This window comes from Hirundo rustica, chromosome 7, assembly GCF_015227805.2.
Source record: "Hirundo rustica isolate bHirRus1 chromosome 7, bHirRus1.pri.v3, whole genome shotgun sequence".
Taxonomy (NCBI): Eukaryota; Metazoa; Chordata; class Aves; order Passeriformes; family Hirundinidae; genus Hirundo; species Hirundo rustica.
In genome coordinates, this window is record NC_053456.1 from 15,849,249 (window position 1) to 15,868,481 (window position 19,233).

Here is a 19,233-nt window from a genome sequence, read left to right on the forward strand (position 1 = left end):
ATCACCTCATGACTGAGCCAGGAAAGCAGAGCCCCACTGCCGCGGGCGGGACGGGGCAGGAGGACCCTGCCTGTCACGCTGCCTGCAGGGCAGTGCTGCCACGAGGGCTGGCTGTTGCTTGGGGCTGTGCGGAGGGTCGACGGTAGCGAGCCCCGGAGGGAGCAGACCCCGAGAGGAGCAAGGGCTCGGCAGGGCAGGGCAGGGCAGGACAGGGTGAGGGCTACCCCGGCTCAGCCTTTCTAGCAGAGTTGGTCACCGCCTGTGGTGTCCCCCACTTCTTGTGCGCTGCGGTGGAACAATGAGGAGCAGCGAGGGAGGGAGGGAGGGAGGGAAGGGGGTCAGAAATGAAGCCGGAGGAGCCCATCCCGGGTGCACAGCGAGTGCAGTGGAGAGGGGGGCGGCGGACACTGGGCGCGGGAGGCGATACTGCCGCCCTCCTGGCTCCGGGGCACCGAGGAGCACGGCGGGGCCGGGGGGAGGCACGGGAAAGCGCACCCCCGGCACCCCGTCTTCGGCCCCGCTCCTGCAGCGTCTCGCCGGCCGGATCCCTCCGGGACAGCCGGGGCCGGGACCGGGACGGCCGCGACTCGGCGCTGGCCGCCGTGGGTCGCGGCGGGCCGCGGCAGGGAGGCGGTTAACGGCCAGGGAGCCGCCGAGGCAGGAGGAGTCCGCAGGCGGGCGAGCAGGAGGGGGCCGCCGGGCGAGCTGCCCGCAGGCTGCCCGCCCCCGCCGAGCCGCGCCGCGCTCTGCCCCGGGGCGCACGGGCCGGCGGGGCACGGCGGGGCCGGGCGGAGAGCGCGGCGGCGGCGGAGACGGTGGGGGACAGGCGTCGTGCCCCGCCCGCCACGGCACGGCTCGGCACGGCTCGGCATCGCGCGGCGCGGCGCGAACGGCTCGGCATCGCACGGCGCGGCACGGCTCGGTTCCGCTCGGCACGGCTCGGCTCCGGCAGCCCCCGAGCCATTCAAACAAGTGGCTCCGGCAGCACTTCGGGGCCGGAGCTGGGGAGCGGGCGCAGCGTGGCTCCCTGCCCCGGAGGCGCCGGGCCCTTCACACTGCCTCTTTTCTCTGACGCTCGCTCTTTATTTGACGATGAAATAATGTTGACATGTCTTGAATTATTAAGTATTCCCTGGATTTTATTAGCACATGATGCCTAAATGCTGCCTGTGTCTGCTGGGGTCTTAACCAGAGAGGAGCGAAGGAGAGAGGCAGAGAGACAGAGCGAGGGAGAGGAGAGAGAGGGGTTTTTGACAGCTGTATTTGTGCTGATAAGCGAAGGCACAAGGAGACGATCGACTAGTGAGACAAGAGGGAAGCGGCGGCTCGGAGCTGCTGAGAGGGGCTGCGCTTCCCTCCCGAGACGGCTCGGCCCTCCCGGTGCCGTGCTGGGGCTTGGGGGGGACCCGAACCCCCTCCCAGCGCCTGGCGGGGCTCTCGGCCGGTGCCTGTGCCAGGGGGCAGCTCGCTGGCTGGGCACACCAGCTGCACGGGGCAGATGCCGATTGAGATCGTGTGTAAAATCAAATTTGCTGAAGAGGATGAGAAGCAGAAGGAGAAAGAAGAAGGGGACAAGGAGAGCCTGATCGAGGAGCCTGCCCGTCCCCGCTCCCGGGATCTGGCCACCTTTGCCAGCACCAGCACGCTGCACGGCTTGGGACACATCTGCCGGTCGGGACGGCTGGGCGTGCGCCAGACCCTCTGGGCATTCGCCTTCCTGGCCTCGCTCGCTTTTTTCCTCTACCAGGCGGCCAAGTCAGCGCTGCTCTACCTGGAGCACCCCCACGTCATGGCCCTGGACGAGGAGGCCATCCGCGAGATGGTCTTCCCCGCCATCACCATCTGCAACATTAACCGCTACCGCCACTCGGCGCTCACCGACGCCGACATCTTCCACTTAGCCAACATGACCGGCTTGCCCCCCAAGGACCGGGATGGTCACAAGGCCACGGACCTGCTCTACCCTGACCCCGACATGGCTGACATTGTCAACCGCACCGGCCACCAGCTCGACGACATGCTCAAGAGCTGCAACTTCAGCGGCGAGAACTGCTCATCCCGTGATTTCACTGTGGTGAGTGCACACCTGGCTCAGCTTCCCCAGGGGCCCCTACCGGCACGGGGGCACCCGTCCGTCCGTGCCGCACCGGAGCAGGGCTCCCTGGCTCACTCCGGCTGCTGAAGTTCGCATTCTCTCTCTATTTGAGTTTCCCTCCAAGTTTCACATGGAGAGAGGGAGAGGATCCTCCGTGGGAGCTCTCAGCAGGGCTCTGCGCCAGAGAACTGTCGGCAGGTCTGTGCCTGAGGGGCTCACGGGCAGGAGCCGCGGTGGGTGAGCAGCAGGGTTCAGCGGTCCCCCGGGTGGGTGCGCAGCGGCCAGGGGGAAAGCTGTGGCACAGAGTCCGGCTCCAGCCTGTTCTTGCCCTGGATCAAAGTGCCCTGACGCGGGGTGCTTTGCTCATCGACAGGGGCTGGAGCAGGGGGGCAGGCAGAGACCCCTTTGCACATAGGGGAACCTTCCTGCGTTTGCGAAATTAGCACTGGGATGTGTGTAAATGTGGAGACTGCCGGCATTGCACACGCACGTGCGCACATGCCGAGCACAAATGCCGAGTCGCTCCTCTCTGGAGGCATGGCTACAGCCGGGAGAGGGGGGGGGCTGCCCGAGGCTGCCCACTCAGTGCCCGGGACTGGCAGCAGGGCCTCTTCCAAGCAGCGCCCAGTCTGCCCAGGCAGAGAGCCCCTGGCCGACCGCCGCCAGCGTGCAGCTCTCACCAATATTGAGCCTGGAATCACAAATCCCCGCTGTGGTTTGGGAAAATAAATGTGCTGAACGGGCGGAATACCTGATGGGACCCTTTTCAGACCTTAATGACTCTGGAAATGAGCCGCCTCTCTCCTACGGCTGCCAGGGGCTACTGCTCAGCTGGCTCCCGCGTTCTCAGAGCTGTGCTGCCAGCCGGACCCCGCTCCGTGCCGGGAGTCGGGTGTGATGCCACGGGCTGTGCAGGATACCGGGGAAGAGAGGAGGCTCCGTGGGGCTGGAAATGGCTGATGCAGCATGTTCCGTTTCACTTCGTGCCCGTCGGTACAACGCCAGCTCAATGTGCGGAGTGATGCTGTCCCTGGGAAAGAGACGCTTTGGGGGGGAACCTTGTGCGGGGGCGGAACCTGGTGCGGGGGGGTGGTGGTGGCATGGGGCACTGCAGTGGAGTGGGAAGGAGCAGGGGACAGCAGGCAGGCAGCCCCACTCCTCCTGGGGATTTGCTGGGCTCTGTGCCTGCTCTACACCAGCTGTTTGAGTTTTCCGGGGAGCAGTGTGGTTCAGCAGGGTTTGGAGCAGAAATCTCTGGTGCTGGACAGTCCTGCACGTGGCTTCACCATGCTGACTCCAGCCCTGGGATCCTCCTGGAGGATCCTGCACAGCTTTAGTTTGTGGGGGAGGCAGCAAGCCCAGCCTTGTGCTGGGCAGTGGCACGGCGTGGCAATGGGATTTGAGCCACACTGTGATGCTGGCAGGGCAGAGCTCAGGTGGATGAGGCAGTACAGGCTTCCCACAGCATGGACAGAGTGTGTGGCATGCGCTGCGCTACATGGCAGTGAAGGGTGACCACCAGGACAGTCACTGGGACCCAGTTTCTCAGAGTGTGGCCAGGCAGGACCAGCTGGCCTGCCTACCTCATCTGCTTACGAGTATGCCCTGGGGATGCCCAGGCAGCTGGGCTCTGGTGTGCCAGCACCCTGCACTGGAGCGGGTTTCAGGCATGAGAATGGGCACAGCTGACCTGTGGGTTCATGGCCAGAGGGGACTATAGGGCTCCTAAAGCCTTCACCCACCCTGTCCACAGCTCAACGTTTCTGGCCTTTGAGGCATCAGGGGTTGTCAGCAGAAGGGGATGTTGTCACCTCTCCCTTGCCTGGAGCAAAGGAGTGAACTTGGCGCAGGAGAGGCTGCAGAGACGGGTGTGGGGAGGGATGGGTGAAGATGTGATGTACCTCTCTGCCACACAGTATGTCCCAAAGCCTTGCCAGGCAGCAGTGGGACCTGTCAAGGCATCGCACCGTTTGCAGCTGGAGCCTTCTACTCCCATTCCCTGAGCCAAATCAGTCCCTTGTACCTCCTGGGAATGACTGAAACACAGCACAGGCTTCTTGGCAGGCAGGTTGAGTCCCAGCTGTGCTGTGTGGGCTTGGGCACTCCCGTGCATCATAGCTGTGGCCCCCTCAGTGAAGGGGTGCCCAGGCTGCTTGTGTGGCAGGGAGCTCCAAGCTTTGTTGGTCCCATTTCTGGGTCCCCATGTGAGCCTTCATGTTCAGAAAGCTTTTGTACCTGCTCTGCTGTGGGTGAGTGTGTGAGTCACAGCATGTCCTAGCAGTGATGGAGGGCTCCCAGACTGCAGCACATCCCAGTAGGGCAAATGGCTTGGGGGTCCCAGGGCACCCAGCCCACAGCGAGCAGTCTCTGTAGCAGAGGCTGTCCCCCAGCGATACTGGAGGAAGGAAGGAGCTTTCCCTGCAGCCATGCTTGCAGGAGTTCTGGAGTCTTTCCTTCCCTCTGGGCATGAGGTGGACTTTGTCCAGAGGCTGGAAGTTTTTCAGCACAAGAGCGGCCAAGCTGTGGGGCTGCCGCTGACTGGTCTGTCCAGGACCAGGAGCAGTGCCAGGGCTGGAGCATGTCCCCTCGTGCCGCTGCTTGCAGCCCGTACTCACACAATAGATAACTCGTGCGGATCCTTTAAGTAAGAGCCGTGAGTGGTAAATGATCTTCCCCTATTCAACGTCACAAATCCACATTCTTTATGGGACAGCAAATTAAGAAACTATCGGGAAAAAAAAAATCCCCAGCGTAAGCATCTTCCATGTAATAAAGCCCGGCTGGGCTGTAAATCTCAGCGGCAGGGACAACCCTGAGCCGCAGCGAGGCTCCCTGCAGCCCCGCTGACAAATGTGGCCCCTGTGCCGGCTGCTAGAGGGCCGTGCTGGAGCCTCTTCTGACCCCACTGAGCTGCGTCGAACCCCGCAGCCCCCCGGTCTCTGCTGTGCTCGGGGGCACTGTCCCATGGATGCCTTGGCGAGCACGGAGCGCTCCTGGCCGGGCGAGCGCAGCTGCAGAGCTGAGGGTGCCGGTGCAGGAATCGATGGCACTGTTTACATGCCATTAAGCAGGAGGTTGGGAAGCGTCCCCGCGGGCCTGGGGCTGAGCTGCCGCGGGTGGGCTGCGCTCACCCCAACCCCCTGCCTGGCACCCTGCTACAGCCACAGCCCGGGGCCGCTTCTGGCCGAGTCAGGCGGCGCTGAGGGAAGAGGGAGCCTTCCCGCCAGTGCTTTGGAGATGGGGGTGCAGAGAGATGGGGTGTGCAGGAGTTCGGGGGCTGTGGGAGGAAGTGCGTGGAGGGGGCCTCCTCAGTTGGCAGCAGCATCCCGCCTGTTTGCCGGCGGTGGCTGCGGCAGGAGCCTCCGCTCGCGGCCGGGCAAGAGCCCAGTGCCTTTCTCAAAACCTCATTCGTTGTCAAAAGCCTTTTGTTCGTGATGTGTGGCTGCTGAAGCCAGTTGTGCCGGGGCTGGAAGCTGGGGGGGAGCAGGGAGGTTGCTGAGAGCTGGCAGTGCCTCTCGGAGCTGGCACCGGCCCCGGCTCTCCATGCTAGGCCTCCTGCCCGCCCGGGATGTGGGCAGTGTGAGGGGTGTCCCCAGCACCCCATGCAGAGCCCAGAGGGAGAAACCCTGTGCTGAGATGGGCGACATCCTCAGCTGCATTCCACAAGCACAGAGGAGATCCTGGCTCAGGGGGTGGGCAGAGGCAGCAAGCTGTCGCCTCTGCCTCCTCCCAGCAAGGCTCTCCCACTGTTCCTGACATGGGGACTCTCTGACCTTTCCACCAGAATCGTACTTAATAAATGTCACATTTTCAGCCAATTTTTACTGGTTTAAACTGATTGTTTTTCACCTGCCCTACCCTGTCTGGTGCCTGCTCTGCCCCTGGCATTCAACCACTCCGTTTTCCTGTACTTCTGTGCGGGGCTGGGCCCCCCCTAGCTGCTCAGTGGGCTCCAGCTACTGCAGAACCTGCCCTGGCTGGGACACAGAGTGGCTCTTGGGCCAGGCACTGCTATGTGGGTCCCAGCCATCTCCTTTGGAGGGTGGCATGGCTGTGACTGTGATGGGTGTCCTGCCATACCTGGCAGGGACTGGCTGGGCTGGGGCTGGTGGTGTCACTGCCCAGGAGCGGATGGAGCATCCCTCACTGATCCTATGCCTGTGAGCTGCTCAGCTGAGCCCATCTGTGCCCATCTGGGTCACGGCACTCCACTCACTGCATGCACATCCTGCAGTCCCAGCCCAGCACTTGAGCCAGCTACTCAGGGGCTCACTGCCCATCTGGGACCCTCCATCCTCACAGTCTGGCCACTGTGCTTGTGCATTTGCAGGCCCATGTCCCGGGCAGTGCAGGCACATCACAGGTTGGCCGTGCTCCTGGCCGGAGCAGCGGCAGCGGTATCTCCGGCGCTGTCACACATGAGCCGCCTGGGCACGGCTTGAGGCGCTGTTTGTGCCAGGAAACGGGGGACTTTAATGCAATTCGTTGCCATTTAATTTTACACAATTCCTGCTGCTTAATCCGCTGAGAAATGCTAATTTATACAATTCACGTCTAAAAATAAATGTCAGTCCAGCAGCTCCCAGCAGCGGGTAGCTGCTCCCACCAGCCCCCACCGAAGCCTTCTGCAGGGACCCCAGTCTGGAGCCCACCTTGCTCCCTGCCAGCCATGCTGCTACTCTTTGTCCCAGCTGCTCAGGCTCTGGCAGCAAGTATGTGTATTTGGGGATAGTGGGATTTTGGGACACTGCGGTGGGGGAACAAGGGGTTGTCTGTGCCTGGAGGTGTCACTGCAAAGCCCCTCGTGACTGTGGGGCAGGGTGAAAAGGGGAAAAGCAGGTGTCTTGGCAATCTGACTGTCTTTCAGATGGTTGGGGAGATGTTCTTGTGGGGGTCATGAGGTGTTTTTGGGACCACTGCTTCCTCATGGATTCCCCCAATACATTTGGGCACAGCCTCCTGTGCACCCTGGGATGTGGCTGGGGGTGCATAGAGCAAGAGGGGTGCCCGGTGCATAAGCCTGGCATGTAGCCACCGGGGCTGTGCATGAGGGGTTCAGCCGTAGGTCAGGGCAGGTGTCACCTGGTTGGCAGGTTTTAATTGGTCACAAAGTGCCTTTAATGAACGTAGGATGGGTGGGAAGCATGCACTCCTCCTGCCTGTGGAGTGGAGATGCATCATTAGGTCTCTGAGGAGGCTGGTCTGCAGGGGACGGCGAGTGGGCTGGATCATGGGGACAAGAGAATCCATGGCTCGGAAGGACCTATACTGAGCTTCCAACCTCTTGCCCTTGAGCATCTCCAAACCCTGCTGCCCTCCACCCCAATGCCACCGCCCCTTCCCTCACACACCCATTGCCTCCCCTTCCCCAACCCCTTTGCTGAGTGGACCCCCATGCCAACTCCATCCAAGTGGGGCGGCGCTGGCACCAGCAGCAACACTGTGGAGAGGGTGCCAGGGCAGCAGGGTGGGCACCAAGGGCCGTGGTAGTGGGTGCCAGCTCCCTGCAGGAGGGGGCGAGGCGGGGGAGCAGGGGGGTGCAGAGGCGACGCAGCGGGGGAGCAGAAATGCTGGAGGAGCCGACGGCTTTCCCACCGTCTCCCTGATTGAGATCGGATCACCGTGAGCATAAAAAAGCTCTCTTCATAATTATATTTAATGAATTGACTTTAAAAGCTCTTATGCTCTTATCTGGGTAATTTAATATCACACACTTAATAAGCCTGTCTCTGATACGGGGGGAGCCAGCGGCCAGGACGCCCGCGCCTGGTGTGTCTCCCCAGGGATGTGGGACGTGCCATGAGGCTGGGCCCACGTGCCAGGCTGAGTGGAGGGGGATGCTGCTGCCTCCTGGGGCCGAGGCACCCGTGGGGTGACTGTGGGGCAGTGCCCCTCCAGCACTGCTGACTGCAGAGGGGGCTGGGCACCTCGGGTGGCCATGAGAGGAACAGGGCAGGGAGAGGATGTGCAGAGGGGAGGGTTCCAGGAGCTGGTGCTTGCTCTGGGGCCGCAGGGCTGTGAGACCACGGGGCAATGGGAACACAGGGCAGTGGGGCTGACAGGGGGCAGGGTGACAGATGGGGCACGGGGGTTCATGGGGCGCTGCATGGCTGGCTGGGCACCAGGCGGGGCTGACTGGGGTGCGGGTGCCCTGTCCCAGCGGCATGGTTGAATGCCACATGACCCCATCGCCGAAGGGCAATGCTGCGGCTCCATCATTTATGCCAGTGCCAGCTGTGGCAGGGGTCCCGTGGACAACACTGGGGACAACCATGGGTCAGAGAGCACCACAGGTTCCAGTGCCACGATGCTGTTAGATCCCTGTCTCCTTCTGGCTCCAGCCACCCGGGGTAGTCAGCTAGGATGTGATGGAGGTAAATGAAGGCTTGTCACCACGCTCTCTGCAGTGCTGTCCCTCCCCCCACTCCCCCCAGCTCCTGGAGTCGCAGAAGGGATGTGGGCTGCCTCCTGCAGGCCCGCATTGCTGCAGCCCCAGCAGAAGTCTCAGCGCCCCCGCCCCGCCTTGCCACCCCCCCGCACCCCATCACTGTGCAGGAGGGTGCCTGCGGCGAGCCGGAAGGAAGGCTCTGCCATATGGAGCCAGGGGCCCTGGGGACCGTGGGAGCCTGGGGCTGGGACCTGTGGCCACGGGGCAGCGCCCAGAATCCTCCACTCCAGAGCTCACTGGGCAGTGGGGTGGAGAGCCACTGGCCAGCCTTGTGTTCTCTGCACATCAGAGTTCGAGCTGCTGTGAGCTGGTCTGTGCCCCCAGGCTGGCACCATGTCCCCAGTCACCCTGCGCCCTCGGGTCCCTGATTCCCAAGTGACGGGATTCAGAGCAGCGCCTCCCAGCATCCATGACTGTGCTGCTGCAGGACAGGTGTCAGGGACAGGGTCACAAGGGCAGGGCGAGTGATGATGGCCCTCGGCCAGCCATCCCCAAGCTCTGGAGTGCCTGGCAGTGCCATCATGGCACTCGATGCCAAGGCCGGGCGGGCTTGAGGGAGGCGCGTGCCAAGGTCGTGGGGCAGAGGAACAAGGACGCAGCTGCCACCTGGCCCTGTGGAGGCACTGGGGGGCAGCCCCAGGCAGAGCGGGGATCCCAGCTCCCCGCCGGGGCACGGGGCAGCCGTGCCGGGTCTCCCTCCATGGGGGAGTGTCTGGAGAAGGAGGTTTACGGAGCTGCACTAAGTGACGCAAATGGTTTGAAGCCCATAAAGAGAGACGGTTTTATGTAAGACGACTATATAAAGCTCTGCTGTTCTGCCATTGATGAGATATAGGCCTTTATTTATAGAAGGCAATGTTTGCGGTGCGAGTGCTGAGAGCCAGCCAGGGACCCGCAGATAGGGCGTAGAGTCATTTGACATGCAGCTGCCGTCGACACTGTTCACACATTAAAGAAAAAAATTAACAAGTTTGCAGCCAGTCAGGTGGAAAAAACAATAATTGTCGAAAAACGTATTTCCCCCTTTTTCCAATAACAAATAACTGGAACACTGTTGGGGAGGCTTCAGTTTGCTTTCCCTTGGGGAAAGGATGGGCTGAGGCTCCAGCCAGGCTAGGGATGGAGTGGGCAGGAGGAGGCAGACAGGGTGGGATGAGAGCCCAGACAGGGGATGCTGCCACAGGGTGGATGTCCCTGCCTAGGCATTTTTATGTCCTTGACTGGAATAACAGGGTCTGCAGGCAGGGATGAAGGCACCAACAGCTCAACATGGCCATGTGTATGTGGAGGGATGGGGAGGGGGGACGAACACCAGGAGCTGAAGATGCTCGCTACATGAGGGGCTGTGGATCAAACCCCACTGGATTTTCCTTCCTGGCCCAGCATTTTCTCTCTCCACCTGCACACACAGGGATGCTCTGAGGTTATTTCTTAGCCAGATGTGGCTGGGTTTTTACTGTAGAGCATGCAGCCAGTCCCTGTGGTCAGAGTGCCCTGCCAAATTCTGTTTCATGCACGAAAGGAGGAAAAACTTCTCATGATTAATTGCACAATAGGGGAAAACATGCATCTCTAACCTGCTCCTCGCTGGTCGCTGGCCTTTTCCCCCAGGCACTGCCCCGACATGCAGCCAAGGGAGGGTGTGGGGACAGGAGGGTGCTGACACCTCTGCCACATCCTGCCCTGTCCTGACTCTGCCATGACCATGAAGGGCCCCAGCAGGGAGCAGTCGGGTTCAAGGTCAAGTAGCTTCCCTGTAGCTCCCTGCACTGTTCTGTGGATGGCTGTCCCCTGTTCATACTGCAAAGCCTTCCCTCATGCCCCAGAGCGCTGTGCCAGGCACAGGCAGGGCTCTGCCCACCCCATCACCCACCATGCCACCATTGTGCCAGCAGCAGGCAGGAGGTGAGGGCAACAAATGGCACTGTGCTGCTGGGCTTGGGTCGGGGGGACTGGACCTGCACCCTGATGCACTGGGACTCAGGGCTCCTGCATGTGCCTGCTCTGTCCCCAGGAGATGTCACTGGCTGCATGGCTGCTCCTCCCCTACCTCCCTTGTGAAACCCCTCTGCAGATGCCCTCCAGATCACTTGGGCCATCTCTGGGCTCTCAGACAGAAGCCTGAGCACATGATGAGCAGCAGCTGAGCTCATCTGGGCTCAACAGGTTTTCTTGCAGCAGAACAGAAGGTTGTCACCTGATGGCAACTTGGGGAAGGCAAGTACAGGAGTAACTGGGGGACAGGAAAGCCAGTGGCTGGAAGGACCTGTGGGCACTGTGTCTCAGTGGAATGGGGGTTGGAGACCCCTCTTTGTGTTGGAGAGCTGAGCCAGGTTGTCCCCTGCCCACGATGGCTGGGCAGGCAGGGAGCAGGGGCTGGGGGACACACTGGTCACTGCTGGCCGCCAGCTCTGGGATGTGCAGGGCAGGTAGGGAGCGGAGGCACAGCCTTGTCAGAGTAAAGCTTCTGATTAATCACTAACTGCCGGCCCTCCAGCCAGCAACTCATTAGCAGTCTAATTCCCGGTGCCCGGCATGCAGGAGGGCTGTGCAGCTCTGATTGAGCTAGATGCACTAATCTGGGCAGCTGCAATCAGGTGGAGGCCTCCCCACTCTGATCACAGTCACAATCAGTGGCCACAGCCCCTGTGTCCGTGGTGGGCTGGGTAGCAGGTGCTGCAGGTACTGCAGGTAATGCAGGTGCTGCAGATGCTGTGGGTCACCTGGGCAGGCAGGGGTGAAACATACTGGTGACAGTGGCTACAGAGAGCTTGTGAGCAGTGCCAGGGGCTGGAGATGTGCCCACGTCCCCCCTGTATCCATTGACAGTGCCTGGAGTATGGCGGTCCCTGCGGTGTCATGGGGCTGGGAGCAGCTGTCAGCGGTGTCAGCAGCTGTGGAGAGGCACTGCGCTTGGCTGCACGAGGATATGTCACCAGCCTGTCATCTCTGGGGTCAATGACACCCTGCACATCCCTGTACTGTCCCCCACCTGCATGTGCACCCACAGGGCAGCAAGGTGAGGGCTGTGGTCCCTACCTGCATCCTGGTGTTTCTGCCACCACCCCAGATTCTTTTCTCCCCTGGCTCTTCTTCTTCCCAGACACCTTCACTAATGGGATGGGGGAATTCACCTGGGCCATGGGAACAGGACAGGGCAGGAGGGAACTGAGTGTTCCAGGAAAGAGGCTACAGCAGAGAGAAACATCTCCATCTGTCTTCAGTGCTCCAGTGGCCAGAGCAGGGCTGGGATGGGGCCTGCAGGTGTCCGCTCTGCGGTGGGGCAAGGAGGGCTGGGGTGCATGTGGGGCCAAGTCAGGGGCCACGCTGGGGCTCTGACTCCTGCAGAAGAGGCAGGGCCAGCCCAGTATCTGGTGCTGCTGCTCCTGGGAAAGGTTTGGAGCAGGCCACCTTCCCAAGCAGCACGGGACTGAGGACACTATGCAAATCCATCTGAGATTGATGCAAGTATTAATTATGTCCCATCAGCTCAGCTCTTGCCCAGCAAGGCAGGGCACCAGGTCGTGCTGCAGTTTGTGCAGGAAAGATGGATATGCACTGGCTGTGTGTCCCCTTTGCCTGTGGCCCAGTCCACAGCCTGCTCCCACCACCCTGCTGTGGCTGTGGTGTGCCATGCCGGGTCAGCCTGGCTCTCCCAGCCCCATGGCACTGCCTGGCTCAGGGGTGAAGTCATCACTGAGCAGGGAAGTGAACAGTCTGAGGCGGGAGCAATGCAAGCACTGTCAAGCAGTCTGGCATACCCACCTCTGAGGTCCTGCTAATCAGAGAGTGTCTGCAATTACATGTGCTAATTATGGGCAGGGGTTCACAGTAATTCCTGCCTTGCTGGCATGACACTGGTCACTCCAAGGTGCATTGCTTCTTCATGAGGACAGGAGAAAATAACCAGGACTGTTCAGCAGGCTCTCCCGGCCCAGGAAATGGTGTATCACCAGGCCTTCTGCCCAGCCACTACCCATCCCACCCCACCCCATCCTCATCCCCATCCCATTTCACCCTATCCCATTCTATCCTGTACTGGACATGGTACAGCGTGTGCAGTGCCATACATGGAGCCCTGCCTGTGTGGCCATGACAGCTGCTCTATCCCCGAGCAACTGGCTGATCACATCTCAATGGAGCTGCTTTTCAGAGGGAGTTTTTCATGCTCTGACCCCCCTGTACTGCTGCTGCTGCTCTACATCCTGTTTCCTTATCGCCTGACATGACCTTAATTAACTCCCTGTGCTGATAATGCTCTGGTCTTCTCCTCCAGGAGCTGTATCTCAGCATTGTGAGCTGCCTCATCCTCTTATGGACCACTGCAGAGACTGCACAGGCAGCCTGGAGCAAGGGGGAGAAAGGGATGCGTGGTGCAGGCAGGGCAGGGCGGTGATACTGGGGACCCTGGGATGACACGGAGCAGATGGCACAGTGCTGGAGCCAGGTGATGGGTACTACACTGAGGGTTTCAGGGAGATGCTGACCCAGTGGAGATGGCTGTCATGGCTGTCATGGTGCAGAGGTGGGAGTTATGGCAGGAGAGGGGCTACCCAGTGCAGGGTGGCAGAGGCAGAAATGCCCATGGCAGTACCATCCACCCCAGGCTCCAGAGGTGCTGTGCACCAGTGTGGAGGGATCCTGGCTCTCCTTGCACTGCTGCAGGGGGGCTTTGGGGGCTGAGCTGGCAGGACCCCCCACACCTGGGAGCTGCCTGGCTGCCCCTCCACTGCTAGCCCTAGTGGATTGAAATGTCGGCAGTCATGACTTGTAGCCACTTTATCTCCCGTGCTTGGCAAATATTGGCAAAGAGGAGATGTTTCAATAGTGGCGTTTGCCGATGGGAATCTCAGTGTGTGATCCCACCAGCTCCATGCCGTGCAGCAGCCCAGCTGCTTCTGAGGCAGCTGCTCACCAGGACTGAGCCTGACATGGTCGCAGTCTGGGGCCCATGGGGCTGTTTCCAGCACCTTTTCCCCACGGGCTGGTTCCCAGCAGGGTACTGTTCTGAGCTTACCTGTGTTGCAGGTATCATCCTCCTGTACAAGAGCAGGGCTCTGGAGCAAGGTCTCTGATCAGGACTTCTGTCACCTGCAGGTAGCTTTGACCTGGCAGCAGCCGGGCCAATGCCATGAGCCCTGCAAAAAGCAAAAGTTGTAAAAAGTTCTCAGACGGTCTCCTCCCAGCTTGTAGCCACATCTTCACTCCTTCACTCCTTCACTCCTTTTCCCCATGGCTCCTAGTCCCCAAAACTTTAGTCCTGCCTGTCTCAGGTGCTCAGCTCCCATCCCCAGGCTCACAGCCCAGGCAGCAGTTAGGATGAAGGACCAGCTGTTCCTGGGGCATGAGTGATGGAAATTGCATTTTCCTGAAGCTGGTCGTGCAATGGACACCTCAGGCATTATGGAAAGTGGTGTGTACAGATACCCCTGCTCACAGCATGTGATGTGTGGAATGCTGGGAGCAGCATACACTCCTGGGAATGAGGCACTGGATCCAAGCAGAGGCAAGGGGAAATGGTCTGAAGAGAGAGGTGGGAGCTGCCAGTGCTGCTCCCCTTTGTATGGGAGGTAAAGGGATAGGAGGAGGGGAGAAGGAGGCCCCCAGCTGCAGGGGCAGGTTGCCTTACCCCATTCCTGCCAGGACATGTCCCTGCTCCGACAGCAAGCCCTGGGAGCTGAGATGGGAGCTGGGAGGAGCTGAAGAGGAAAACTGAGGACCAGCACATGGGCAATGTGACCAAACACACAGAAGCAGATGCCTTGGGAGTCCTGAGACACCCAGCCCATCACCTACATGGAGAGCAGACAATGGGGATATAGGGACAGAAGGATATGGGCTGCAGGTTTGCCCCTGCCTGCCAGTGCCCACATCTCTTCCCCTTGCCGGCAGCCCCGAGGAGGGACCCCCTGTCAGTCCCGGGGCACAGGGGCTTTCTTGATCAGCTCCTCTGCCCGGGAGCACCCAGGCTGGGGAAAGCCAGCCCCTATCATGTTTGTTCCATTGATTTAGTGCCGCGGAGAGGGTTTAATCAGCCTTTAGCCTGCACGCTCCAGCATTAAGAACAAATCCATTAGCCACGAGATAACCACAAAGGGTTGCGCTGAGGCTGGATGAGGTCCCAGCGCCTTCAAGATGCAAATTGGCAATCAAAGATCAAAGCCGTGCAGCTCCCTAATCTCTGCTAAAAGGGCTCAGCTATTAACGAGCCCTTTCCCACTGAGCTGTGATCACCCCACTTCACTGGGACTCCCTGTGTGCTGTCGGGTTACACCATCATCCCGACTGGCCTCCTAGCCCCCGGGTCCCTTGAGTCGGCCTTGGGGAGGAGGGTGCAGCCAGGGCTCAGGCTGTTTGCTTGCATGTTGTTTCCTTCAATTCTGACACATTGGAGTCGAATTCCTGTTGTCGGAGAGAGCGGAGCCCACAGCAGTGTCGGGGGTCAGCGGCTGGAGGGGAGGAGAAAGGGAAGAGGAGGGAGTTTGGATGGGGTGGGGTGGTGGGAGAGCTGTGCGGGGCTTATGTGGTGACTTCGGAGACGGGGAGGATGCTGGCAGGCGGCTACCCCTCCCGCTGCTCAGGGATTTAGCCTGGTTCAGCCCCCGGCTGGTGGCACCAGGCGGCTCAGGGCAATCCCCGCTGGCCCCAGGGAAATCAGTGGTGGGGAGCGTGGCGTGGGGGCAGGCAGCAGGGAGCGGGTGAGGGATCATGGCACGGCAGACGGTTTTGGAGCCAAGTTCCCCTTTTGAGGGTATCCCTGCTCATCCCACGTCACCCTGGAGCACGGGGGTGCACGAAGCCCTGCTTCCCTTAGCCTCCCTGCCAGCTTCTGCATGGTGCTGAGTTCAGGCTGCAGGATACAGTGTGCCCCCGCTCCCCACCCAGGCCGTTCTGCCTGTGGTGGCTCCACACACGGCTGTCCCAGCAGCCCCGCGAGTCCCAGTCTCCCCACACTGTGCAGGAGCGCCACGAAGGCTACCGAGCTGTGACAGGAACTGCAATGCCAGCACTGTCAGCAAATCTGTGGCAGCACAGATGTGTGCTCTGCTCAGCATGGTCCGGCTCAGGGACCAGAGTCCCCCCGCATCCTGCTGAAATGGTCCCAGAGTGTGTGAGGCGCCCTGCTACAGGTGGGCAGGGAACCCACTAGCTCCGGCAGCGGGGAGCAGAGGGTCATGCCTGGCTGTCCTTTTGTCTGGGGACCCACTCTACTGGCAACTGCTCACTGAGGTGCTGCTCATGCCCCTCACAACACCCCCTGGCAGGCAGCACAGCCTGTCGAGAGCAGCAGGCAGTGAGGTGCTGGTACCTCATCCAGGGTGACAATAAATCTTATCAGTGCAAACCCATCCTAGGCAGGATAACCCCCGTGACAACCCGGCAAGAGCAGAGGCTTCATCTTCACCGTGTCAGTGCTGTGGATTTACAGATAAATGCCACGGCTGGAGGGACCCCCTCCCCTCCCCTCCCCTCCCGCCTAACCCTGCCCGGAGGCTGCGGGAGCTGCCAGGTCCAGGCCGGTGTGTCCCAGGGACAATGGCCATGGTGTGCCTGGTGGGAAGTGTGGCCCTAGTCTGGGACTCGGCAGGGGGATACCTGGATAGGTGGGGATGGAGGGAAGGGCACACGCAGAACAAGGTGGCATTGCCCTGCCTGCTGTCCTGACCCTACTGTGGGACCCTACACAGACTGTACCGTGGAGCCCTGCATCCCTCATAAGCCCATGCGGGCTTGGGCATCGCGCAAGCTGGACCACCGGAGCTCAGTGATCGGGAAACGTGTGACTTGAGTGTGTGACACTGGCAGTGTGTCCCCGAGGCCGTGTGACAGCGCCTAGCGCCAGCCAGCATGTTTCTTGGGTGCATCCCCCGTGTGCCACCCCCCCGCTCCGGCCGGGCAGCGAGGGGTGCGCTGGTGCCAGGAGCGGGGGCTGCTGAGCGGGGCGGCAGGCGGCATCCCTGCCCCGGGCCTCGCTCCTCGGCTCAGCTCCCCCATCTCCCGGCAGCCGTGGGAGCAGTAATGAGATGGAGCAGCAGAAGGACGGCGAGATAAGGCTGCCTGCGCTGCCCCAGCAGATTAAACGCTGGGATTAAGCAGGCGGTGCCAGCTCTGCTGCCTTTTTATCTCCCTGCTTCTCCCCTCTTATTCTCCCGCAGTCGATAGAGAACGGTCTCCGAGCTGTCAGCAAAGGAAATTGCTTGTTAACCCTTTGGGGACGGGCGGCAGAGCTCCCTGTACGGCTGCTTTCAAAGAGAAGCGGTCCCTGGGGGATGCGCTGCCCGCGGAGCCAAGGCGGGATGCGGGAACACATCCCCGCAGGGCCCCGCATGCGAAGGAGTGCAAGACGGGGCCGGGGGTGCCCAGGATCTGCAGACAAAGGCCACTAGCGCCCAACCAGTACCATGCAGAGGCTGGGGTTCCTGCGGGGTGACAACAGCCGAAGAATAGAGGCTGCCTAAGCTCCACAAAGGAACCCGGGGGACGTTGCATACCCCGCTTTCGGGTATCCTTGATGTTCCCTGCTTCCTCCAGCCTGCGAGATGTGTGGGCTTAGTGCTAACTCTCTGTGAAACCACAGGGCTGGGGATCCTCCTCTGGTCCTGAGGACAAGTGGCACGGGCCAGCTGTGTCTGCACAGTACCGCGCATGGTGCTGGATATTCTCCAACTGCCAAGGGGAGCCCGCTACCCAAACCCATCATTACTGTTCTCTGTGTATGTGAGTGTTTTGTTGGGTTTGCAGCAGCGAGGCTGAGCTGCAGCCCATCCCAGTGCTTATCCGTAGCGTGCTGTGTGCCCGGGAGCGGCGTGCCCAGCGCGGGGGTGTCTGAGGGTGGGAAGCCGGCTGGAGAGCGCCGGAGGGTGCACGGAGTGACGGCAGGATTGCTGCTCAGCACGGTCCAAACCCCAGCTAGGGAGCGTGTTAGCAGTTCGACAAACTCGTTCTGGCATTTTTGGGGGTGCAGCTTTGGTGCATTCTTTCCCGTGGGGACACTGAGCACCTCCTGAAGCAGGAGGCAGAAATATAGGGCAGAAACCTTCTGCAGCTCCAGCACCCCACTCGTACTAAGGGAGAGACCAGGGTAGGTAGGCAGCATGCTTAGCAACTCAGAGGGGTTTTTGGGCTGCCAACAGGATGATGTGGACTTCCCCAGCCCCTGCCCCCTCATCTCACTGCTCCTGCCCGCCCCCCCCCTCACATCCCTGCCCTGCACTGCAGCATGCCTTTGCCACTGGCACTTCACCTTCTGCAGTTCCCTTGGTGTTGGCTCCATCACCTGCCCAGGTGTCGCTTTTGGTGGATGTTTGAAAATGAAAACAAACTGTATGAAAGCACAAGCTGCCGGGAGATCTGCAGGGAGCAGGTTAGCCCTGGCTGGGGCAGCGGTCCCGACTGGCTTGGATGCTGCCCCACGGCTGCTGTGGAATGAGGGGGAGAGCTGTGTGCGAGCGCTGGGCAGCCAGGGCTGAGGAGCTGAAGCTGATGCTGTGCCGGGCAGCCAGGCTGCACAGGCAGCCAGAGGCTGAATCGGGAGAGGAAACCAGAAGCGATTGGCACGTGAAGGCTGGCAGGCTGGAGGCTGCGAGGGGATAGGATTGCTGTTTATAAATACATCAAGGGAGTAAACACAAGGGAGGAAAGAGAGCTATTTAAGCTAAGGGACAATGCTGGCATGAGAACAAATGGTAAAAACTGGCCGTGAATAAATTTAGGTTGGAAATGAGTGAGATTCTGGGACAAATTCCCCCCAGGAGCAGCAGGAGTAGAAAGCACAACTATGTGATAGCGCTTTCCCTGCTACCACAGGCTGCCATGTGTGCAATCTGTTGCCATGCCTGTGCAGTGAAGTCGAGAGGTGAGGAGCTGGGGTCCCCAGCTACGCCCCCCTGTGTCACAGCCACCCTGTCTCCATGTGGCATGAGCAGCACGGTTCTCTCCAGCTTCTGGCTTGGCCAGTGCAGGACTCCTGGGGCAATGGTTTGCAGGGAAAGGTCCTTCTCTGGCACACGAGTTTGGGCATGCTGTCACAGATGCTGATCCGGAAAGCTGGATGGTGCCAATGTCCCCCTGCTTTAACAGTCACTGGCAGGGCTGGGGCAGATATGCTGGGAGGGTGTCCTTGCCCGTGTGCACGGTGCATCTCTCTGCCTTGCATTGTATCCCTATACTCCTGACCCACCAGGAGCAGGAAGCTGTGGTCTAGATCCTGCCTGTTCCTGGGGACATGGGTTACACACTGTCCCTGATGCAGCAGCCTGGTTGTGACCTGCTTGCCCTGCCCGTGTTTGGAGCTCGGGTGTCTCCCACTGCTCTGCCTGGCCAGTGGCACAGCCTGCAGCACAGCTGAGCAATTGGTATTCCAGCAGCGAGCCTGCTTGGCATGAAAGGGGCTCTGCCAGCCCCACACGCCCACATCTCCACTGCTGGCTCAGGCCTAGCCAAGGGGACTCAGCTGGCAAGGGTTGTCCTGTAGCACAGAGAGAGGCACAGCTGCAGTGGAGGGAGAGGTCCTGGCCTCTCTGGGATATGCCTGCAGCAGCCTCTGGCCCCCTTGCCCCACACTGTTTTCACTCTTCCTTTGGAGGCAGATCAGGGAGCCGCAGGAGATATTCCAGAGCTTAGCCCTTCACAGGGCTGGGGAAACAAGAAGCCTAAACCATCGCTTGTGCGTACCGTGACAAAGGTGCCC

The 19,233-nt window shown here is 60.7% G+C and overlaps 1 protein-coding gene across 1 annotated transcript in view; it reads left to right on the forward strand.

Moving 5' to 3' along the window:
- Positions 1 to 915: 915 nt before the first annotated feature.
- The window catches only part of ASIC4 (acid sensing ion channel subunit family member 4), a 28,555-nt gene continuing 10,237 nt past the window's right edge, over positions 916 to 19,233 (forward strand). The window contains exon 1 of the mRNA XM_040069550.1: positions 916 to 2,074. Within this exon, the coding sequence (XP_039925484.1) occupies positions 1,499 to 2,074 (576 nt within the window). The 5' untranslated portion in view covers positions 916 to 1,498. The remainder of the gene's footprint in view (positions 2,075 to 19,233) is intronic.